General features: G+C 36.7%; 1 protein-coding gene across 3 annotated transcripts in view; it reads left to right on the forward strand.

The window, feature by feature from the left end:
- Nucleotides 1-134: 134 nt before the first annotated feature.
- Nucleotides 135-25,861, forward strand: part of SCYL2 (SCY1 like pseudokinase 2) — a 53,730-nt gene continuing 28,003 nt past the window's right edge. The window contains exons 1-11 of one of the 3 annotated variants that reach the window (XM_084876386.1): nt 135-383; nt 8,927-9,131; nt 16,017-16,174; nt 17,694-17,838; nt 19,320-19,469; nt 20,358-20,579; nt 21,014-21,130; nt 21,717-21,842; nt 22,738-22,914; nt 24,960-24,971; nt 25,098-25,220. In XM_084876386.1, coding sequence (XP_084732512.1) covers nt 8,955-9,131; nt 16,017-16,174; nt 17,694-17,838; nt 19,320-19,469; nt 20,358-20,579; nt 21,014-21,130; nt 21,717-21,842; nt 22,738-22,914; nt 24,960-24,971; nt 25,098-25,220 — 1,407 coding nt within the window. In that variant the 5' untranslated portion in view covers nt 135-383; nt 8,927-8,954. The remainder of the gene's footprint in view (nt 384-8,926; nt 9,132-16,016; nt 16,175-17,693; nt 17,839-19,319; nt 19,470-20,357; nt 20,580-21,013; nt 21,131-21,716; nt 21,843-22,737; nt 22,915-24,959; nt 24,972-25,097; nt 25,221-25,861) is intronic. The other 2 variants (XM_084876388.1, XM_084876387.1) reach the window with 2 other exon arrangements.

Below are 25,861 nucleotides of genomic sequence, written 5' to 3' on the forward strand. Positions count from 1 at the left end.
CCCGCCCCCACCTGATCCTCGGGGGCGGAGACCAAGGCGGCCCCCGCCCCCGGCCCGAAGCCCCACCCCCACCTGATCCTCGGGGGGCGGAGACCAAGGCGGCCCCCGCGGGCCCCGCCCCTTCCGAACCAGCGGGAAGTGACGTCATGCCCTGGCCGGCCGGTCTCCGGGTCTCCTTCCCTCTCCCTTACTTTCTCCCCAGGCCCTCCCCTCCCCTCCCCGGTCCCTCCTCCGGCTCCAGCCTGTGAGGGCGCGCGGGTGGCGGAGGCTATGGAGTGAGGTGACCGCTTCCGCCGAAGCCGAGCCGGAGCCGCCTGGAGGCGTTGGTGAGGGCCGGGGAGACGACCCAGCACCGCCCCTCCCGGGGAAAAAGAGGAAAAGGGGTGAGTGACCGCCCCCCCACGGGCCCCGAGTGACCTCCCTCACCGGCCGCGCTCCGCACGGGCTTCCGAGGCCCGCGAGGGGGAGACGGGGGAGGGCCCGCGCCCCGGCTAGGCCTCCCCGGACCCCCGGTGCTGGCGACTGTTGCTAGGGGGACGGGCCGAGGGCCGGGCTGTGTGGGCGCCCGCCCGCGCGCCGTGGAGCCCGGGGAGCGGGTCCGAGCGAGGCCCGAGCCCCCGGACGAGGCATGGGAGCGACGGGAGGAGACCGCGGCTGGAGCCGTCTGCCGCCGGGAGAGCGCCCCGCTCCGGCCCGGGAGCCAGCTCGGGTTTCCGCCGGCGAACTCTGGGTGCCCTTTTTTGGGACATTGGACCCTCCTCTGGGACTGGAGGAGATGGCTCCCCGTGGGGCTGGGGTCGGCCTCGGATAGCCTGGGCCGCCCCCCCGGGGCCCCAGCGCTCTGACAGGGACTCTGGTTCTGGAACGGAAGGTTATTGTGCTGGAGGTGGGTGGGGCAGGTGTTTTGTTAAGACCGAAAAAACGCCGTCCACTCGAGGTTTTCTCCTACTAAGCGGGACAGAAAGGATGGAGGACGGTTTAGACCTGTAAAGCTTGCAAAAAAACTTCTTGCGATACGAATGAATACCTTCCTGTGATTAGGAATTAAGGAGACCGCTGCTGTCAAGTCAGCTCCTGTAACAGTTCATGAGTCTCCAGACTTAAGCGACTTAAAGGCAGTAGTGACTTACAATTGTAAGTTGCAAGATGTTTTTTTTTGTAAGTTGCAAGCTATTATTATTATTATTATTTTTTGTAGATCAAATTCAGGTATTGTCTGTATGATGATTTGCTTTACAGATTGGATTCATGTGCCTCTCCATTCTGGAAAATTAATGTAGTTTTACAGCCTGTCCCTGTAAAACCCCCTCATGCTCTGGTAATGGTTTGAGAGTCAGGTGCTTTTGTTTGGCTTCCTGTCTTACTCTTTCGAATGAATGTTAATTTTTTTTTTAAATTTAAAAATGATTTATCAGCGGAGTATAGGTAAAATTCTTGTCACTATTAAACTGTACTCTTAAAAGACGCTTTTGGGGCATTGTGTAAAAGAAAGGAACCTAAGAAAGGGGAGGACCTTAATTCTTTCAGATCCACTTTACACATGTGCAGAAACCTCAGAAACTTATTCTTTTGTCTCTAAGACCCACAAATAACTAATAAAATAAATACAAGCACATTATACTTACATACAACAGAATATTTCTGTACAAATAACCCTATAATTGTGAATAACTAGCATTGATCACATGTTTGAAATTCATGATTTTATCTCCCCCTCCTCCCCCGAAATAAGCCCTCTTATTGTGTTTAACTCAAGTGACTGGCTTCATCATCTATCATCCTATATAATCCTATATAATAAAAGGTAATATGCAAATAGACCCATCTGAGGAATGACTGGTCGCTATGACGTGCACTGACCAAAAGGGGGCAGATGCTCAATGCAGGTGCTGTCTTCTGGTGGTCAGTGTGCTCCCACAGGGGGAGCGCCACTCAGCCACAGACTGGGCTGACAGGCTGATGGGCTGGTGAGCACAGCAGCCGGCCTCCATGTCAGTGTGATTAGGATGTCTGACTGATGGCTTAGGCCCGCTCCCTGTGGACATCCTGCGAGGGCTCCTGTACTGTGAAAGGGCTCAGGATGGTCCAGCTGAGGATCCCCCCCCCCACTCCCACCTCCACCCCCAATGCATGAATGTCATGCACCACACCTCTAGTTTTCTATAGAAGTGTGACAGCTTCCTCATTATCAATCTCTAAGTCCCGTTGACTGTGCTTCTTGAATATTTGTCTGTCTTCATCTTCGCCACTAGATCCAGCCACGATCATCTCTCATGTGAAGTATCACTAGCCACCTAATTATGGTCTAGCTGCATTTACAGTGCCTCCTTCTAGGTTTCCACCCCATACTGAGTGACATTCTAAAAATATAGATCTAATCATATTGTCTCCAATATGTCGCCTTCAGTGACTTTTCATCATTGTTTATAAAAGAAACTAAAGTTCTCAACAGCCTGCTTGAGTCCCCTTATTGACTTTCCAACCTCATCTCCACACTGCTTTCCGGCATTCCTTTCTTCCCTAGTCACTGTTCTGCTTCAGGCACATGGCTTTTGGTTATGAAGCCGCTTCTGCTTGGAAATGCATTTCCTTTCCTTTCCATCCAGTTAATGCCAACTCATCATGCAGCTCACTTCAGGAAGACTTTCCTGATTAGGATAGATTCTTCTAATTATGTGTTCTCATAACACCATTACAGAGTTGCCATATTTATTAACACTTAATACTTGAATGAGATGTTTCTCATCTTCTGATACTGTGTAAGTGCTTAATAAATGTTTGTTAAATGAATGAATTCATTGAATGCTTCCTAAATATTCCAGGAATTGTACTAAACATTTTACATGCCTCATCATCTTTAATCTTCAGAGAAATCACTTGAAGAATGTGTGATATTTTCCCACTTTTTAAAAGAAAAGGTTAGAAATAGTGTTAGGGAGTTAGTTGGTGATCACAGTGTATTAAGTATTAGAACTGGGATTTGGCCCTACCTGGTTTGGCTCAGTGGATAGAGCATCAGCCTGCGGACTGAAGGGTCCCAGGTTCCACTCCGGTCAAGGGTACATGCCTGGGTTGCAGGCTCAATCCTCAGTAGGGGGCGTGCAGGAGGCAGCCAATCAACGATTCTCTGTCATCATTGATGTTTCTATCTCTCCCTCTCCCTTCTTCTCTGAAATCAATAAAAATACATTAAAAAAAAAAAAAAAAAAAGAACTGGCTTTTGAACTCAGGCTTTCTTGCTACTGAAGGTTGTGTACTGAATTATATAACACTGAATTCTCACACTGCACATCAGAATCACCTGGGGGAGCTGATCAGTATACAAATGCCCTGACTGCACATTTATAAATTCTGATTCAAAAGTTTGAGATACTACATAAGCATCTAAATGGTTTATCAAGGTACTCAGTTGATAAATGTTATTAGATGTTCAGTAGGGTTTGAAAATCATTGTCTTAGAACACTTCAGTATTTTATGAATACAGTTTTCACATAACTGTACCACCATATATTTCAGATTTTATATGTTCTTAAGTCAGGAAAGAACTGTAGGCTCAAGGAAGTGACCTTAGGTCACTTAGTCAAATTCCCTACCCAGTTACTCCTTTCTGTCTTTTCTAGCCAAAGACTCTGCAACCCCAGTGCTTCTACATTAAAAAACAAATTACAATAATTTAAACAATCTGATTGATTTCTGTAGTAAAAACTAAACCAGGTACATAGTCTGGAAGTACCTTCAAAAGAGTTGGATATAATCTCTCCTCAGATCTTACTTATTGTTCACATTACTAATTTGACATTTAAGCATATGTTTCCTTATAATCTGTCGTGTTGCTTTTTAAACTTTATTGCACAATGGTCTTAAGTTTGCAAGCAGTGATGGAAACAATGTTTTATTTTCTCCTTGTTGAATGGACGTGTACTTCATAATACATTGCTAAGTCTCTTTAGTGATTTATATTTATTTCTTAAAATTGGGTTTGTCTTCTGTAAATTATCTGTCCTAGCTCAACTGATAATATTAGGTACTTTCTGAGGTTGTAAAGAGAATGATTGTACTCAGCTGGTATAATCTTTGTTTTCTGAGTAAGATTAAGCATGACCTCTGTACTAGTATAGGCCTGTGGTCAGCAAACTGTGGCTCGAGAACCACATGCGGCATTTTGGACCGTTGAATGTGGCTCTTCCACAAAATACCACGGCCTGGGCAAGTCTATTTTGGAGAAGTGGCATTAGAAGAAATTTAAGTTTAAAAAATTTGGCTCTCAAAAGAAATTTCAATCATTGTACTTTTGATATTTTGCTCTGTTGACTAATGAGTTTGCCGACCACTGGTATAGGCCAAAGAATGGTAGTAGCCATTAAAAATAAATCTCATTGAATTATTAAGTATCTTTTTAAAACTTCTAATCTCTGAGTGCTCCTACAGGAAAAAGAAAACATGTATTTCAAGAATATTTCTCAAGATTATCTTACTTTAGGTAAAAACAGATAAGTGCTGCATATGGGAGTATAGGTACAAAAAATTTCCCCAAATTTTATGAAACATTTTACCAAAGTTATTTATGTCATATTAATGTAATTCTTATTTCAGATGATAAGCTTTCATTTATGAATGCTTAACTATTTAAATGACTATAGAAGTGGTAGTCTTTTATTTTTAATTTTATTATTTTCTAATTTTATTGACTTTAGAGAGAGGAAGAGTGGGAGAGAGAGAACATCGTTGTATGAGAGAAACATCGATTGGTTGCCTTCTGTCCCATCCAAGACCAGGGATCAAACCTGCAACTTGGGTATGTGCCCTGACCAGGAATTGAACCACTATCTTTTGGTGTATGAAGACAACCCTTTAACCAACTGAGCCATACTGGCCAGGTTAAATGATATTCTTTTATTTTTAGACATTTATATAGAAAGAAATCTTAGACCATGGTACCTCTTCAAGGAACAAAACAAACTATTTTGAACTTATTTGTATTCATTTATATTGTTCTTTGTAGTCAGTGTGTAATATTTTGTGCTTATTGAAAGTCTAGTCTCTGCTGAAACCAGTTTGGCTCAGTGGATAGAGCCTGGGGACTGAAATGTCCCAGGTCCGATTCCGGTCAAGGGCATGTACATTGGTTGCGGGCACATCCCCAGTGGGGGGTGTGCAGGAGGCAGCTGGTCGATGTTTCTCTCTCATCGATGTTTCTAGCTCTCTATTTCTCTCCTTCCTCTCTGTAAAAAAAAATCAATAAAATATATTAAAAAAGAAAGAAAAAAGGAAGTCTAGTCTCTGCTAGGTGCCATGAGATGAACAGTTACTAAACATGATTTCATTATCAGATGTAATCACAGTAACCTTTTTATTTATATTACAGTATCTATACTAATAAAAGAGAAACATTCAAATTAGCCATCACTCTGCTACACCCACAAGTCACACCCACCAGCCAATCAGAAGCGAGTATGCAAATTAATCCAACCAAGATGGTGACTGGCCACAGAGCTGGAGCAAGCAGGAGGCTTGGATTGTCCCGGCAATGGAGGAAGCCAAGCTTCCCACCTGCCTTGGCCAGCCTGACCTCCACTCAAAGCTACAAAGTTTCAATTATAAGAGATAAATAAATCCCAACAAAAATAAGTGATGGCCATGGAGATGGAGCAAGCAGGAGGCTTGGGTTGCCCTGGCAATGGAAGAAGCCAAGCTTTCTGCTTGCCCTGGCTGTTCCTGGCCTTTGCTCAAGGTTACAAAGTTTCAATTATAGAAGATAATAAGTCCTAGATACTTGCTTCCAGTTGGCCCTGGCCTCCACTCAAGGAGGTGCTGGGGGAAAAAAAGGAGAAAAGAAAAAGAAAAAAAGGGGCAGGGACCTTGGGTAGCCAGGGGGTGATCAGGCCAGGATGGGACAGCAGGGGCCGTTGGGGGTAAGCATACCAGCAGGGGGGCCAGTTGGGGGTGAGCAGGCTGGCACGGGGGACAGTTGCGGGGGTGAGCAGGTATTTGGTGGCGGGGAAGCAGTTGGGGACAATCAGGCAGGCAGGTGAATGGATGGAGCCAACAGTCCTGGATTGTGAGAGGGACGTCTGACTGCCCGTTTAGCCCAATCCCTGTAAACGGTCAGTAGGACATCCTTTGAGTGGTCCCAGAGGGTGCAGGCCAGTCTGAGACACCCCCTAACCCCCTGTGCACGAGTTTCATGCACCGGGACACTAGTTTCTAGTAAAAATGCAAGTTCTTCTTTTCAGTATTTTCTTGTGAATTAAGAATCTCTTTTTGCACTTGTGTTACTTGAAAATTCAGGACATATTTTTAGCATTATATAATTTAACTACTATATTCTTGCTATGTCTAGAGTTTTTGAGTAGGCAGAACTGAAAGAATTGCCAGTTCCTTTAAACTACCTGCCATCAGGTACTATAATACTCAACCCACCTTTCATCAGGTGCTTGTAAAATGTAGTAATACAACAGATTCACCTACTGGTTCTACTAAAAGCCAAGTGATGGCCGAGCCAGATGGTAAAAAGGTATATTCTGGGGATCATACTGAAGCTCTCTCAAACCTTATTTTGGCTGAGATTTAGGAGGGGGAGGTAATTGAATTTCAAGTGAATTCTTGTGGTGTACAAGGGGAAATGGCTTATATGAATATATATTTCTGTCATTTATAACTTTCTTTGTAAAACATATACTTATTTCTTTATTCATTAATAAAGTGAAAATCTGAAAAACTATCACTTAGTTTAAGAAAAGATATTTAGACTCTAGGTTTTTTATATGTTAAAAGATTATTGCTAATAATTCAAAATGTTGTTTTACAAACTCATTCAGTTTATCTGTCCTTAATCTTCTGTTGCTCTCATGATATTCCTCTTAGGTTTCCTTGGGTTACCATTTTCAAGCTTACAGTCTTAATTACTGCACTGCTTATAAGGTCATGGTGCCTGAATTTTGATCTTCAATCAAGACGTTTTTTCCTAAGTTTTTGGTCCACATATTTGAAATCTATTAGATATCTCCATATGAAAATCATTAAGGCAACTCAAATTCAATCTGTCCAAAACTGAGTTCTTCCACAAAAGACAGTTGCCTGCTTTAAGTCTTGCCTTCGTAAATGGTTTTACTCTGCACCTAGATTCTGAAATTAGACACCTGATGGGATTCCTAGTTTTGTCCCTTTCCTTTAATTGGCCAGTAAGTTTTCTTAATTCTAATGCATACTTGTTTCTTAATTTTTTCTTTTTCCCCCTTCCTTACAGCTATTTTCTTAATTCAGCAACTTCTCTCTTCTAAAATTTTGATATATAATATATTATAGGACGTAATGAAATTTAATATCTATACTAATAAAAGGGTAATATGCAAATTGGTCATGATGCCCTCACATTAATAACTGAACATCAGGCTGCATGGGGCGACAAGGCCGTCAGGGGGTGGGGGGCAATGAGGGGCAACCCAGCTGTCAGAGGGGCAGTTGGGAGTGACCAGGAAGGCAGGCGGGGCAGTTAGGGGTGATCAGGCTGACAGGCAGAGGTGGTTAGAGGTGATCAGGCTGGCACGGGGTGAGGGTGAGGGTGCAGTTAGGAGCCAGCAGTCCCGGATTGTGAGAGGGATGTCCCAGATTGGAGAGGGTGCAGGTTGGGCTGAGGGGACATCCTCTCTCCCTCACATGAATTTTGTGCACTGGGCCTCTAGTTAATTATAAAGTAAACAACCATTTAACTAGCACCCCGCCCACTCACCATCTCTTTCCTATATTTTTTGTCCCTATTTCCTAGTGTTTTTTCTCTTTGTATTCTTGCTTTGTATTCTCTCTCTCCTCCTTCCCTCTTTTCTGAAATACATATTGATATTCTCTTTAGTCTTGCCATATTCCTTACTTTCACCCATAATATATCATTTACTCTTCTTCTATTTCTTTTAATATTTTTTTTTTGATTTTTTACAGAGAGGAAGAGAGAGGGATAGAGAGCTAGAAACATCAATGAGAGAGACTCATCGATCAGCTGCCTCCTGCACACACCCTACTGGGGATGTGCTCGCAACCAAGATACATGCCCTTGACTGGAATCGAACCTGGGACCTTTCAGTCCATAGGTTGATGCTCTATCCACTGAGCCAAACCGGTTTTGGCTATACCCTTACTGATTTCTGTCTACTTGGTCTTTCTATCCATCTGTTACTGAGTGAGGATATTCTAGTCCAACTATAAGTGTGGATTTGTCTCTATTCTTTCAGTTTTGTCACTTTTTGCTGTATTTATTTTGAAGCTCTCTTATTGAGTTAGGTTTGTTATGTCTTCTTGACGAATTGACTTTTATCATTGTGAAATGTTCCTCTTTGTCTTCAAGCCTATTCTGTCAATTAATGTAGCCACACCAGCTTAGTATATTTTCACATTCTCTTAGTCATCTTATAAAGTGGTTTAAAGTGGGTTTCTTCTAAGCAGCATAAGTTGGGTCATCCTTTTTAAAAAAAATCTAATTTGATAATCTGCTTTTTAATTTGAATTTAAAATGATTTATTCTTAATGTTATTATTTATATGGTTGGATTTAAATCTACTGTTTTTAGTTCCTTTCAAGTTTTACATGGTTGTTTTTAGTCCGAAGAAAGATTCAGACCCTTTACACCACTGTATGTCTTAAAGGGTCCAAGTTACATAGTTGAGCAACATTCATGTCAGTGTCAAGTGTAAATATGTCTTTTTCTTCCTGGTCTATGACGGTTGAGGTTGCAGAGAACTGTTTGGTTCCTAGACTTAAATTTGCACGAAAGTTATGCTGTGTTCTCAGAAGACTAAACCATTATGTAGCTCTATAGGATTGTTTTGCTGAATGTTTAGATATATTAAGCTTTTCATACTAAGTAATGAATGGTAAGGGCTTAAATAAGAATAAAGAAATGATCAGAGCTCCCCTATCCCCCTGTGTTTCTAGGTAATTATAATTGCCCAATATCGCAGCCATGGAGTCCATGCTTAATAAGTTGAAGAGTACTGTTACAAAAGTAACAGCCGACGTCACTAGTGCTGTAATGGGAAATCCTGTCACTAGAGAATTCGATGTTGGTCGTCACATTGCCAGTGGTGGGAATGGGCTAGCTTGGAAGATTTTTAATGGCACAAAAAAGTCAACAAAACAGGTAAGTTTTCATTGAGTCCAATTGGAAAAAACACATGCTAATAAGGATCATAACATGCATGAATGCATTTTTATGTTAAGTGCCAAAAATTATGGATTCTTTAGTTCTCACTTTGTCTGATGAAGTCATACAAAAACAAATGCTTTTAAACATGCCTTGAATCTCCTGGTTGTGAGTATATTGTTTGATATATAATTTCATTTTATAATTAAATTTTGTTTACTTAATAAACATAGCTACACAAATGATTATGTAGTATTACATTTTAATATTTAGCAAAGTATGTTTTTAGAATAAAAATTGTCATGTTCCTTTTCATATTTGTCAATAAGTTATTGGGAAAATAAGCAGTTAAATTTTTTTGGCATTAAATGCATTCTTATGTAGTGTATTCTCATTCCCTCTTTAATTTTATAGTCTTCTTGAAAATTGACTTCTATTGTATAATATTCTTTTGCATTTATTTATTTATTTATTTACTTTTATTTTTTTCTAAGTGCTCCTTTTTTTTTTTTTTCCTTTTTTAAATTAAGGTATTATATGTATACATATCTTACCATTGTCCCCCCCCCTTCTTTTGCATTTAACCTGAATAAGTTTTACCATCAGAAAGGGTTACATTGCCCTAACCGGTTTGGCTCAGTGCCGTAGTTGGCAAACTGCGGCTTGAGAGCCACATGCGGCTCTTTGGACCCTTGAGTGTGGTTCTTCCACAAAATGCCACGGCCTGGCGAGTCTATTTTGAAAAAGTGGTGTTAGAAGACGTTTACGTTAAAAAAATTTGGCTCTCAAAAGAAATTTCAGTCCTTGTACTGTTGATATTTGGCTCTGTTGACTAATGAATTTGCAGACCACTGTCTCAGTGGATAGAGCATTAGCCTGCAGACTGAAAGGTCCCAGGTTCAGTTCTTGTCAAGGACATATGTCTTGGTTGTGGGCACATCCCCAGTAGGAGGTGTGCAGGAGGCAGCTGACCGATGTTTCTCTCTCATTGATGTTTCTAACTATCCTTCTCCCTTCCTCTCTGTAAAAAATCAATAACATATATATATATATATATATATACACACACACACACACATATATATGAATATATATGTATATATATGTGTGTATATATATGTATATATAAAGAAAGAGTTATATTTGTAGGCTACAATCAATACTAACATGTCTTGCTATATACTGATTTTAAAGTTATTTGAAAACTAACTGACCTTTTAGTGAGGAGTAGTTTGAATGAGTTGTAGTATTATTTTCTAAATTTAACTTAGGAGACCCAACAGATTGTTCTTAGAAATGTGGAGGATCATTAATGTTAAATTTTACTTCAGCTTTCTGTTGGAATTGTTAAAGAATTGAAAAACCTTCCAGTTTAAGGCCTCCGTAGAAGTATGTTCTTTAAAAAGAAAAATCACCATTTCTAAAAGTACTTTACTTCCCTAAAAGTGAAACATTTGGATTGTAAGGCTTATGGGATTTATTACACGAATTTTCCGGTGACTATCACAGTCATATAATTGTGGATATGTATTATTTGTCACTTTTCCAAAACCAGCTTATTTCCCAAACAAGTCTATTTAAGACTAAATTGACTTTGCTATACTTTTATGAAAAATATTGCTGGTATGTGGTTTGCACCTGACCTGCAAATCTTGTTTTTATTGCCATTTGGAGGGAGTCTTTAAGTCCAATATTGACTTAGCAATACTTCAATGCTGACTGATTTGTCATTTTTTTGAACATTGTTTTCCCTTTAAATTCAACAAAATTTCATCACAAAGTAAGTGGTTTCTTGAGTATTGACTACTTAAAAAGCTCATGAAGTTTGAAGTCATGAAGCCTGTAAATGACCAACCTCCCACAATAGCACAAATTGCTTTTATAAGTATTTATATAAAGGGAAAATGAAAAAAAAACCAAGTTTACTGAATTTTACATTACTTTTAAGGATGTGGCAACATAATAGTGTCTTTGTGCTTAACCAAAAGTGTCCTAGGTATTGGTGTTTATATTAGTAGTTCATACGCTGACATCCACTGATAATGTTGGAGCTGTTGCTCATAGAACATGAGAACAAGGCACAGATAAGGGATCATTGATTAACTACTGTACAGTAATACAGCAGTTCTTAATTGCTGACTGCCAGAACTGGGTTCTCTTAGGAAACTGTACTATATTTCTTGCCCCCTCACCCCCAAATTTATTGCTTTGATGAAAAATATAGTTTTGAAATATTTCATTGTTCTCTGTGGATGTGGTTTTGAAATGTTTTTCTTTGCCTCTTTCATACCCTATGGGTTAGAACTGATTATCCATTCTGGACTACTGGCTCATTCTTGATGGAATAGCTAAGTCTTTACCCACCTGGGCACTGAATGGAAATCACAGAAAGTAATCTAGAGTTTTGCTATTCAATATATTTAGTATGGTAGCCACAAGATATATATAGCTATTTTAATTAATTGAAATTATATCAGATTAAATTCAGTTCTTTAGTTGCACTGGTCACATTTCAAATGCTCCATAGCTACATGTGACTGGTTTTACCATATAGGACAAGATATAGAACTTTCTGAACTTACAGAAATTGGAAGGAAAAAAACAAAGAAATATGTTACTTTCCTTACTCCTTCCCCTCCTTACTTCCTCCTATAAAGGGACATTGAGACTGAGGGCATCTTTCTTGATGTAGCATGTAGTGTACTTGATTGCAGTTGTGCTTTACTGGTATAGCAGAATATACGATCTTAAATTTGACTTTGAAGTAAACACCAGATTAGGGACTTTGGGCTAAGAGATTCGAATAACTAGTTTTTTTTTTTTTTTTTTTTTTTTTTTTTTTTAAATATATTTTATTGATTTTATACAGAGAGAAAGGGAGAGAGATAGAGAGTTAGAAACATCGATGAGAGAGAGTCATCAATCAGCTGCCTCTTGCACACCCCCTACTGGGGATATGCCCGCAACCAAGGTACATGCCCTTGACCGGAATCGAACCCGGGACCCTTCAGTCCCCAAGGCGACGCTCTATCCATTGAGCCAAACCGGTCCCGGCTCGAATAACTAGTTTTAATAGTTAAAAATAAATAAGTATTTTATCTCTCAGTCTTCTCAAAATGACCTTATTTTTAACTTAGTCTAAATAAAATTTTAGATTTTGCTTTATTTTGAGAAAGAAACGTTGTTGCAAATTGCATGAAAAAAAGAGTGTGTTGCTTGGCAGTCATCACTGGCCTGTCATGAAATACCCATAAAATAGAGATCACCGGGAACCACTGTGTTTAAAAAAATCATCTCTGGTGGCTTGAGGGATAGGTTAGTGGAGGTCATGACTGCTGTTAGGAAACCCTAGACATTGGTATACATTAACTTAGATTTTATTACTTAAACCAGTGGTCGGCAAACCGTGGCTCGAGAGCCACATGTGGCTCTTTGGCCCCTCGAGTGTGGCTCTTCCACAGCACATACAGTGCGATTGAAACTTCGTGGCTCATGTGCAGAGGTTGGTTTTTGGCCTGGGCGAGTCTATTTTGAAGAAGTGGCTTTAGAACACTCAAGGGGCCAAAGAGCGCGGTTTGCCGACCACTAACTTAAACTATCTTGTTTTCAGTAAGTGTTCAACTTGGTAGTAAGCAAAGTAGCTTTTAAAAATTATAAATTAGTCCTATAGCAAAAGATATATACAGTCCTAGCTGGTTTGGCTCTGGATATATATAGCCTCCATTTTGAGAAACATTTGCTTTTAAATAAATAATTTATTTCAGCCGAAATCAGTTTGGCTCAATGGATAGAGCGTCGGCTTGTGGACTCAAGGGTCCCGGGTTTGATTCCGGTAAAGGGCATGTACCTTGGTGTGGGCACATCCCCAGTAGGGGGTGTGCAGGAGGCAGCTGATCAATGTTTCTCTCTCATCGATGTTTTTAATTCTCTATATCTCTCTCTTCCTCTCTGTAAAAAAACCAATAAAATATATTTTAAAAAAATTATTTAATTGCCTTTTTAAATTTAAAGATAGGCTATTTAGGAAAAATATTGTTTAAAAAATATTTTTTACTCACCTGATATTTAGATTTATTTACCATAGTTCTGATCCAGTTGGCATTTCTTTTTGCTTTTTTCTTAATCCTCACCCGAGGCTATTTTTCCATTGATATTTAGGGAGAGTGGTCGAGAAAGGGAAAGACAAAGAGAAACATCAATGTGAGAGAAACACATCAATTGGTTGCTGGAGTGGAGCCTGCAACCAAAGTATGTGCCCTTCACTGGAATCAAACCCGGGACCCTTTGGTCCGCAGGCTGATGGTCTATTCACAAAGCCAAACTATAGAGTGCTAACTATGTCTTACATTTTGTTTTAGTAATTTTTACTTAGAGTTAACAGTTGTTGAATCTTCAAGTGGAAGATATATTGGATGATTACACTATATTATCTTTTTGTATGTTTGAAAATTTTCATAATGAAAAGTTGAAAAGATTTTAATTCAAGGCGATAATGAAAAGCTTCATGTAATTGCTTATCTTTATTGACTACCAATAGGCAATAAACATCTGTCTTCTAGTGTAGATCTTGTGGTGGGTACAGAGGTACTTAAGGCATGGTTTCTTTCTTCAAGAAACTTGTAAACATATAAGATGGTAGGAGTATACACATGTGATATTTGTTAGCAGAGGTTAGTATAGTGAAGTATTAGAAGGAAAACACAAGTTAGAAATTAGATAATAGTCTTCTGATGAAAGAGTTTTTTCATAGGATGTAGGTATGGGGCCTAAAGGGTTAGTTAATTAGTAACAACTTTGTTGAAAGTGGTTTACTTTAATTAACTGATTGAAACAATGAAAATATAACCCCTTCTGACCTATGTAGGAATCTTTCATCTTTGACCTAAAAGAAGTCTGAGAGAGTTTCATGCTTTTCTTCTTTATGAACTGAAGGTGGTGAAATTGCAAGAGTCAAGAGCCATTTCACATGACCTGTTTTTAAAGACGTAAAACATCTTGAAAAGACAAACAGATTTAAATTGGATGCATTTATAAAATGTGTTATAGCAGAACACTTACTAAAATAAGGCTGTGCATATGAGTTGTGAGATAGGAACTTGAACTTCTAGGTCATTTGTTTTTAGTTCATATTATGCTCTTAGCTCCAGATTGTCTTGTGTCTCATAATGAGCAAAAGAGATAAAATAATGTATTTATATGTGGATTTATTTAAAGCTCTCACTTAAATGATTGTTTTCCTGAAGGCATATGTCATGTTTTACTGGGATGCTCGATATATATTGGCTATGTGTTATTTCTGGAGAGACAGAATGGTATATTGACTAAGAATGTGGGCCTTAGGATTAGATTGACTGGGTTCGAATCTTGATTTTTTTCATTTTACCAGTTGTGAAATCTTAGATAATACATTTATCTTTTTCACAATACCCTCATCTGTGAATTGGGGATAATAACTTGACTCATAGGGTTGCTATTAGGAATGAAAGAATTCCTAAAAAGTACACAGATGCTTAGGGAATGGGATGTTAAAATTCAGTACTAAATAGTCCCTCTATGTTACCACTTTTCAGAGATTTAAGTTAAGGATATCCTCTAATATCCTTAACTCACTTGTACATATATAAAGAATCTCTAACTTAAAACAGGTTGTATTTGAGAAATTTATTGGTTTGGAATTCTGCAGTGAAATCTCTGTTATGTGATTAGGTTGCTAGGCTAACTTGTGAAAACAGTCATAATGTAAAAATAATTAGAAGAGAACAGCAATAAAATGGAAAGATATTATTTTGGATATTGAAGTTTAGTGATAATAAATTTAATTAGAAGTTTTTGAAAGAGACTTCTATAGAAATTCTGGAAGAGCCATTCTAAAATCTTTCATAACAGGAGGCGGATGGGAGGAACTGAAGGAGGACATAAGGGGTATAAATGGTGATAAAGGGAGAATTGGCTTGGGGTGGTGAACACACAAAACAATTACAGATGATGTGTTGTAGAATTGCACACTTGTAACCTGTATAATTTTGTTAATCAGTGTCATCCAATAAATTCAATAAAAAGGAAAGAAATCTTTCAAAGAATTTTGGAAAGCTAGCATTGATTCCTGTTAATTTTGCTTCCAGCTTTATCAGTTTTCTTTGTATTTATGATGGAGATATACCAGTGATTATTCATCAATAATCAATATAGCTAGTTTTTGACTGACTTGTTAAGATTGGTAAATGGATGGGAACTATTTTTCCTGGGTAACAGAGAGAATGAAAGCAAGATGAGAGTTAAGAAAGATGTATGATTTTGGTCGTATAAAATAAGCTGTGAATGATCTCAAAGAGAGGTGATGGGGAAGCATCTTCCTGCACTGGTAACCATTCCCATTACTACCCATAACAAGATGGGGATAGAGTAGAAGGAGAGAGAAATTATAGGTTATTCATATGTAAAAGAAGCTTATAAATTGTTTTGTGTATACAATCTTTTTTTTAAAAAGGATTTCAAAATTTTATAATATGCTCCAGCATTACCATTATGAATAGCATTTTGAATTTTTAAACATTTTAACTTTTATATGAATTCTGGTTACATAATAGACTACTAAATTTGGGACAACACATTGCACACAGATTATGTGTACCTCTGATACCAGAGTTCAGATATGATTTTCCTTTGTTCTTAGCTGAGGCTGTGGGTCTTATACCTTTAAAAATATTTAGATTTACTAATCATGAAGAAACCAGCTTTTTGATATCAGAAAAGTATTAAATGGTGCTACAATTTCCAGGTTATTAGTTTTTAATTACTTGAAGACTGTTGTGACACTTAAATAAAATTTTAATACTCTTACATATTTTTGGTTAAAATTAGTTACACAATTCTTTTTTTTAGGAGGTGGCTGTTTTTGTCTTTGATAAAAAGCTGATTGACAAATATCAAAAATTTGAAAAGGATCAAATCATCGATTGTCTAAAACGAGGAGTCCAACAGTTAACTCGGCTACGGCATCCTCGACTTCTTACTGTCCAGCATCCTTTAGAAGAATCCAGGTAAATTTTTATATAACTTATGTAAGAAACTTCCTGAACAAATAGTTTATAATAACTTTATATATGAAATCTGTCTATATAGTTTCCTGTCAGTGAAAAATTTTTATAAACTGAGTGTTGAGTTCTTAAGGATTAGTTATTTTCCTAAAATTTATTTGCATATTCTATGTATATGTTTTGTTTTTGAAATATTAACTGAAGCTTTCTTCACATTTGCCTTGAGTCTATTTGCTTATTCTGTGCTCAGCACTGAAATAGTATAGAATACAGTCCCTGTCTGAAAGTTGCTGTCTTTGTTAATTTGCTAGAATTTCCTGTCCTCTCTTCATTGATTCACTCTTTGGGGGCTATTTTTATGTGTGTTTCAAGTACTGTTCTGTATATTTAACCTACTGTGCCCAGTTTGTTAGTCAATAGCCCTAAGTTACTCTTCCATCTTTCTCAAGGATGAGTTTGAGATCTGTTGCTGAGAATGACAAGAAAATGAAATTTATGTTGTGTCATTTTAAAAAAAATAAACATTTTTACTGATTTCAGAGAGGAAGGGCAAGGGAGAGAGATAGAAATGTCAATGATGAGAGAGAATCATTGATTGGCTGCCTCCTGTACGGCCCCCAAACTAGGGCATGCACCCTAACCAGGAATAGAATCCTGACCTCCTGATTCATAGGTTGATGTTCAACCACTTAGCCACGCCAGTTGGGCAAAGAGCAGTAATTTAAAAAATTTTAAAATCTGACACCTTTCTGTTTAAAAAAAAAAGTATTTTATTGATTTTTTTTTTACAGAAAGGAAGGGAGAGGGAGAGAGAATTAGAAACATTGATAAGAGAGAAACATCAGTCAGCTGCCTCCTGCATGCACCCCCACCAGGATGTGCCCGCAACCATGGTACATGCCCTTGATGGGAATCTAACCTGGGACCCTTGAGTCCACAAGCTGATGCTCTGTCCACTGAGCAAAACCGGTTTGGGCAAAAATCTGACACCTTTCAAGTGGTATATAAAATACATAAAAAGCAAAGCTGCTTCTATGGAATAGGGGACCTGGAGCTATGCTCTGTCCCTCTTTCTGATTCTTCTTGTTCCAGAGGCCTTTATGGGAAATCTGTGGCTTCCTTTGCACATAGTCTGAAAATTATAGCCTTATAAATAAAGAGAATAGTTTAGGTATAATGTAACAATATTTTAAATTAGTTTATTGGTTTTCCATGAAGAATATCAATAATCAAAAAGCGCAGTTGAAATAATGTTTTATTTCCGACTTTAAGTTTAAAAAAATGTATCACAATGGTTATAACACTTAGTTTAAAAGACTGTTGAATGATTTACCTGTATAATTCCTATGCAAAGCTTCCTGAGACATTGTTCTATAGGTTTGAATTATTAAGTTAATACTGAAGAGAAATCTAAAATAGATTATGTTTTTGTTAATAGAACCAATAATATTTTAGGTATACATAATTTCGATAATGTGGAAAAAGAATGTTAGTGAATTACCCTTTTTTCTTTTTAAAACAGGGATTGCTTGGCATTTTGTACAGAACCAGTTTTTGCCAGTTTAGCCAATGTTCTAGGTAACTGGGAAAATTTGCCTTCTACTGTGTCTCCAGACATTAAGGATTATAAACTTTATGATGTAGAAACTAAATATGGTTTGCTTCAGGTATGTATTTCTATTCATCATGTGAAAATAATTTTTCCTTCAAAATTGTTTTTGGCTATTTCAAATTTATTAGCCATGTAGACATCATTGCATTTTTTTTTTTTTTAATTTAAAAGTTATTTATTTGTTCTAGAATTTTCTGTAGTTTATTTCTAGACTTATTTAAATTGTTGGAAACATAATATGGGTAACCTTTGGATAAGGGCACTCATTAACTGGTGCATAGGGTGGTTCCCTTTTGATTTTTTTTAGTTTTAAATCTTCTGAATTCATTTCATAAATATTAAATTGAAATAATAAAGCATTTAATAAAAAGAAATTATATCTTTAAAGGAATTATTTAATAGGTATCGAGATATAGTAAGCCATTTCATATATGTCCATATTTTTTTATTTTTCTTTCCCTGCTTAGCAAAATATCTTCAGCTCTATAGAATAAATTGCCATAGATTCTTAGTTCCTTGAGGACAGTTAACTGTTCATTCCATTTATTATTTTTAACATTTTTATTAAGGTATAATTAGTTGGCATACAAAAACTTCCATATTTAAAATACACAGTTTTATAAGTTCATAAATCATCACCACAATAAAAATAATGCATATATCCTGCATATACCCATTACCACCTAGTCGTCCCGCGCGCCCCCTTTGTTTCCTCATACCGATTATAATCCTTCTCTCCCCTACTGTTTCTTATTTTCTATCTTTTGCCGCGTTAGGACATCACTGAACTGCTTTCTGTCGCTATGAATTGGTTTGTCCTTTATAGAATTTTATAAATGGCATTATACAATATGTATGCCCTATTTTGGCCTGGCTTCTTTCAGTAAACCTAAATGTTTTGAGAATGAGAGAACATTATTTAATATTTGAAAACTGAGCACAATGCTATTCAGAAAAATTGAATTTCAATATGAAGTGTAAGTCTAAAAAATACTAAGAATTAGAATTAAATTGACAAAGGTATCTCTTAATATTTACTATCTGTAACTCAGGAACCAAAGATTTTCTCCGTTTTCAAAATCAGTAATTGAGTAAGTTTGGATAGTAAAGTGCTTTTGTATTATCTTTTTGCTTATAGAAAAGAACTTAATGGCCCTGACTGGGTAGTTCAGTTGGTTAGAGCATCTTCCAGATATGCCAAAGTTGTGTGTTCCACCCCCACTCAGGGCACATACTAGAAACAACCAAATGAATGCATAAATAAGTGGAACAACAAATCTCTCTTTTTTTCTCTCCCTCTCCCTTTCTCTCTCAAAACAAACAAACAAAATTTAAGAAAAGAACTTAATAGTTGTACTTGGTTGTTGTTTCATTTATCCTCTGCACTTTTGCATTTGTGATGAAATTTAATTGTTATCTGACAATTAAAAAACCTTTTATTGGGAGAGGCTGCAATTATGATTTATGAGACACTTTATTATAATTGAAAGGAGTTTTATTTAATGTAAAAATGTCTGGTTATTTTTACATTTACAGGTTTCTGAAGGATTGTCATTTTTGCATAGCAGTGTGAAAATGGTTCATGGAAATATTACACCTGAAAACATAATTTTGAATAAAAGTGGAGCTTGGAAAATAATGGGCTTTGATTTTTGTGTATCATCGACCAATCCTTCTGAACAAGAGGTAATGAAGGTGTTAGTGTTCTAATTTTTTAAAGCTATGGAAATTTGTGACGGTGTCTGGAATGGTTTAGAGAATTTATAAGCCTGACAAATGTCTAGAAATAGGTTGCATGGTACAATGGTATGCTTAAATTTATAGAAAATTTTTAGAGTTCATTGTACCTAAGAGTATTCTTCAGCTCATTAATTCCACAATAGTTAATGTTGCTTGAGAAAAAGATGCTAGATTTAAATAAATTTGAGGACTGTTGGGTTAAGATATTTTTTTCCTCACCATGTCAAATGCACTAACAAATGTTGTGAACCTCAAGCTGCTACTTGTTACTTAGTGATTAAACCTGCCTATTTACACTTGGAAAACACTGCAGTATTTCAAGTTTTCACTATTTATAGTTGTTAAGGAGACCTTGATTTGTCCTAAGATAGGTTTGTAATTTAAGTAAACATTTTTAAGGGAAGCAGAAAGAATTTGTATTGATTATGTACTGTGGGTAAAGGACTATTTAAGTCTATTTTCTATACATTTGTTTAATCTTACAACTTTTTGAACCTATTAATTAAATCACATGGATAGTACAAGAATAAGGTTTCAATCAATAATCTATTTGAGCCCATAAAACTTGAACCCTGTGAATCAAAACATAGTGTATCTTAAAGTCTTCTGTAAGAGAACTCAGTAATCTCAATATAAGATCTTTTTATATTTATATAAATTTGTTCCATGTACTTTCCAGATTTGGAAATGAGAGAATTTTATGATTTAAGGTGGGGATGACAATTTTTACTTACGTGGCTAATTATGAATTTTAAACTAGATCATTGTTACTCGATAGAGGTTTGTTTTAATTTAAAATGTGTAAGCTATAAAATCTTTTTTGTCTTCTTATAGCCCAAGTTTCCATGTAAAGAATGGGACCCAAATTTACCATCATTGTGTCTTCCAAATCCTGAATATTTGGCTCCTGAATACATACTTTCTGTGAGCTGTGAAACAGCCAGTGATATGTACTCTTTAGGAACTGTCATTTATGCTGTATTTAACAAAGGGAAACCTGTATTTGAAATTAATAAGCAAGATATTTATAAGAGTTTCAGTAGGCAGTTGGATCAGGTATTTACCTTTAAATATTTGCTTGCATTAGAAAAGTATTTAAGTGCTGCTTTTTTTTTTTTCTAAAATGTATTCAGATAATTCTGAGATGAGTGTCATAGTCTGTTTGCATAAAATCAACTTAGCAAAAGTAATTCTCTAATCAATGAGAATTAGTTCAAGTCTTACTACAACTATAATCATGACATGTATTTACTAGACTGAATTTTAAAATATGATCTAAAAAACTGGGCATTTTGTTTTAGGAATAGAAATAATCAGCTAATAAAGATAAGTTTTTAATTATCTTGCAGTAGTAGAATTAGCAATTTGTTTGAATCTAAAAATATATTTTTAAGTAAATGTTAAGTTTCTTAAATGAACTTGACAATATAAATGCATTTCTCTGAATATTTTTATTCATATTTAATTAATATTGCCACTTTTTTGAATAGTTGAGTCGTTTAGGATCTAGTTCACTTACAAATATACCTGAGGAAGTCCGTGAACATGTAAAACTACTGTTAAATGTAACTCCAACTGTAAGACCAGATGCAGATCAAATGACAAAGGTAAGTGAGTACACATATATTTCTGCCTAAGGTGGAGGAACAGAAAATCTGTGAAAGTAGATAAGCTGCTTCTAAAACAAGATTTAATTAGATATAGTCCCCAGATAATATCTGTATTCTTGAATGTGTTAAATATTCAGTTTCTTTTACTCTTAAACATTTAAATAATTTATGTATATACCTGCTCTGATATAAAATTAAGATTTCAAAGAAGCAATAGTTGTTACATAGTTATACATGCAAAAGTTTGGGACACTACAACTCTTGTTCACTTATATAAGCATGGACTTTAATAGGTTAATGATGTTCTTTGTACCTCCAACCTATTTTACTTAATATTTCAGTATTTTACTAGTTATGTAAAAAAAAAAAATTCCAGCCAACTCAAAGGTACTGCTTGTGAAAATTTGAACTTGGAAAGAAAAATAATTTACTTCCTTATTCTGATTTTTTAAATTAGAATTTTTATGAAGTAATCTTTTAGCATTTTGTTAAATATTCTAAATATTTTTTCATCAAACTTGGCAGTTGCAGATATGAGAAGTACCTTAATGCTTATCAAAATAACTTTATTTTCTGTTTTTAGATTCCTTTCTTTGATGATGTTGGTGCAGTAACACTGCAGTATTTTGATACCTTATTCCAAAGAGATAACCTTCAGAAATCACAGTTTTTCAAAGGACTGCCAAAGGTTCTACCAAAATTGCCCAAGGTCTGTTCGACTTGTTGCTATGATGTGCACTGATCACTAGGGGACAGATACTCTGACCAGTAGGTTAGCTTGCTGCTAGGGTCTGACCTGTTGGGATTGGGCAAGACAGGCTGGACACGTCCTGGAGCCCTCCTGCAGTCCCTCCCTGACCCTGATCATGCACTGGTGGGGTCCCTCGTCCTGGCCTGCACCCTCTCGCAATCTGGGACTCCTCAGAGGATGTCAGAGAGCCTGTTTAGGCCCAATCCCTGCAAGACAGCCCAAGGGACCCCACTGGTGCATGAATCGATGCACTGGGCTTCTAGTATAGTATAGTATAGTATAATAAGAAATAGTATATACTAGTATAGTTTCTGTGAATGCTAAAGAAACAAACCGCTGTTTGAAAAAGAAAAATTTTGGATTCCAAAATAATGTCACATATTTAATTTATCAGATAGTAATTGATTATGTACTGCTTGTCTAGTCCTTTACTTAAATTCTATAGAGAATAAAGAGGAGACAAAAATTATTCTTGCTCTCAAGGCCTTTATAGTAAGTGTAACATGTGTGAAGCAATAATTAACAATATAGGATAGTATTTAAATTGTGTGGTATGAGTCATAAGTAATGAAGGAATTAAGAGGAAAAACATATTCATGAAGACTAATTGAGGGAAGGTTTCCTAAAGGAAGAGTGATTATGTATCCTTTTTTATTTGGGACATTACCAAATTATGTCTTTGTCCTGCCATAATTGGTAATAGCACCCTATTTTACTTTTAAATATCCATTTCAACCATAAATTATATGGTCACCTTACCCAAAGGGATTGGAGATTTTAAACTATAATTTCAATGTTGGTACTAAAGAACTGAAATAACATTTAGTTTTATGAAACATTTTTTTCCTTTCAGCGTGTCATTGTGCAGAGAATTTTGCCTTGCTTGACTTCAGAATTTGTAAACCCTGACATGGTACCTTTTGTTTTGCCTAATGTTCTAATGATTGCTGAAGAATGCACCAAAGAAGAATATGTCAAATTAATTCTACCTGACCTTGGCCCTGTCTTTAAACAGCAGGAGCCAATACAGGTATGTATATAGATAATTTTCCTATTTATCTGCTGTTATTCAGGGATATTGGTCAATGGAAACTATCATGGAAAACAAGGAATATATGACTTTTAAAAAATTGAGATAAATATGAGACTTCTTTTCCATTAGTCACCTATTTTTCATGTTTGAAGTTAACCAATCTTAAGATTATAATTGAACTCTCCAAGTAAATGTCTGCAGTTCTCTATAAGTTCACCTCTCAGAAAATTAATTATAATGAGATTGTGCATGTGTTATGCTGCTCCCATTGACCTTATTAAAAGTTACAGGTTTGGAAAAAGAAGTATATCTTTTTCTCCTATACACCTAAGTGTTTTTATTTGTTTTTTGTTTGTTCTATTATTCAGGGTTCTTCATTTATATAGATTTATGCCAGTGTTTTCTCTTTTATTTTACTTTAAAAAGAAAAAATTGATTTTTTTACAGAGAGGAAGAGAAAGGGATAGAGAGCTAGAAACATCGATGAGAGAGAAACATCGACCAGCTGCCTCTTGCACACCCCCTACCGGGGATGTGCCTGCAACCAATGTACATGCCCTTGACCGGAATTGAACCTGGAACCTTTTAGTCCGCAGGCCGACGCTCTATCCACTGAGCCAAACCAGTTTCGGCTCTTTTATTTTACTTTTTTTTTTTTTTAAATATATTTTTATTGATTTTTCACAAAGAGGAAGAGAGAGGGATAGAGAGTTAGAAACATCTATGTGAGAGAATCATCGATCAACTACTGGGGATGTACCCACAACCAAGGTACATGCCCTTGACCGGAATCGAACCCGGGACCTTTCAGTCCGCAGGCCAACGCTCTATCCACTGAGCCAAACCGGTCCCGGCTCTTTTATTTTACTCTTAATGAAGAGTTTCATTAGAAAAGGGAAAATGCTTATTGCACCCAAAAATAATACATGTGTGTATTGAAAATGAAAAACATAATTAGTGCCTGATGTAAACTATGTTACAATATTTATTTGCCAGATTCAAGGTGGTCTTGGATTTAAGAGCAGTAGGATCATACACCTGGGTTTGAATCTATCCTTTATCTCCTTACTTCAAGTTCTTAATCTTTTAAAGCTTCCATTTTGCTCATTTCCAAAATGAAAGAGGCTGTTGAGAGTAAATGAAATTTTCTGGCACATAGTAAATTATTACTTGCTTTTGCCACTACATGGCATTCACTTATTAATAAACTATCAGCTACCTGATTTAATGATTTTGTGGCAGGCGGTTTATAATCCTTCCCTTCAAAGGAGTGGGACAGAAGGAAGTCTTTGTGGTAAGGCAGGCATTCCTGTGGCTAAGTAAAAGGCAGATGAAGGAACTGGTGACTTGGAAGCAGACTCACGCAAATACTGTTAAAATATCAGGAGGGAAAATAGCGGAGCCACATGTCCACTAAGGTGACTAAGCTATGCATTAGTCAGTATAGTATCCCAAGGATACCATTTGAATTCTTATTGGCCTTCGTTCTTTGGTATTCTTTTCCTCCGTAGTAGACCAAGCTAAAAATTTCTTCTGAAAAATTCTAACCGAGCCTTAGCAAGTCTAAGTATTCTTTATGAACAGAAAAGGCAGTTTGTTCCTTATACTTTAGGTAGATGGTGGCAGCTAGGTCAAAAAATGAACGGAGACATTTTCTAGAGTTTTCCCTAACAGTCCTCTTTATTCCTATACCTTTTCTTCTCTTGAGCTTCATAGAAACCAAGTGACAGAATTTACTTTTGGGGGCCATATGATTTTGTTGCCCTGAGGCTTTTATTTCTTTTTTTAAAATTTATTTATTGATTATGGTATCACATAATTGTCCTCATCCCCCCCATTCCCATCCCAAATCCCTCTCCAGGTTTACCCAGTTGCTTTCCAGATAGTTGATACTTGTGGGTGAGTGACATATTACTGAAGATTTGTGAGAGTTAGGACATTAGTCTTTATTTAAATGCCTAAACTGAGAGCAGATGTTAAATATTGTGCTTCCAGAAATGTAAGAGACTTGATTTGTATGTTTTTGTCTTCCATGCCCTCAGGCTAGCAACATGGTGAGTGTGAAAATATATAACTTATTCTTTAGAATTTTATTCTTTAGAATATTCTTTTAATTTTGGCGTATATAAAATCATGTAAAGATTCTGGAATTTAATGAATTATTTCCTTTTTCTACACAGATTTTGTTAATTTTCTTACAAAAAATGGATTTGCTACTAACCAAAACTCCTCCTGATGAAATAAAGAACAGTGTCCTACCAATGGTTTACAGAGCACTAGAGGCTCCTTCCATTCAGATCCAGGTATAATATTTGATTTCTTCCCCCCTTTAGTGATGATTTTGATTCTTAAAGCAAAAGAAAATGTAAAGTACACTTTGGATTTGAGTCATAAAATCTTTCATATAAATAACTCAGTAGTATATGTTAATCCATTGAATTGCATCATACACAGTTACTAAAATGTACCCACTCTTAGCTAATTTAATTTTTCTCTGAGCACCGCCTTTGAATAGCATAAGGGTTGTCACCTGGAAGAATTGGCTTGCCCTGCACAATCTCAAAAGTAGACCCAAGACCAAATAGTGGCTTCTTCAGAGAGTTATATCTGTCCAGTGTGAGTACAACTTTATGACTCACAACTGTTCCTTCCAGATTGTGTCTGATCCTCCAGTTCTGTGACTTGTGATACCACCCCTGGAGCTTGGTGATGCTTATAACTGTGATCCTTATAAAGTTGTTGCTGACATAAGCCAGTTTCACAGTGCCATGTTCCAGAAACAGTTCAGCTAACAAAAATTCCCATGAGTTCTTCATTAATATGCTTACATGCTTCATAGCAATAACCACCCATTTCTTTCCTACCCATGCCTCCTACTCCTTCACTTACTTCTGCACTGAAAACTTCCTCGGCCCAGTTGTTTCCCTTTCCTTTTTTTTCTCTT

Source organism: Pipistrellus hanaki, assembly GCF_964339955.1.
Source record: "Pipistrellus hanaki genome assembly, chromosome: 3".
In the NCBI taxonomy this organism is placed as follows: Eukaryota; Metazoa; Chordata; class Mammalia; order Chiroptera; family Vespertilionidae; genus Pipistrellus; species Pipistrellus hanaki.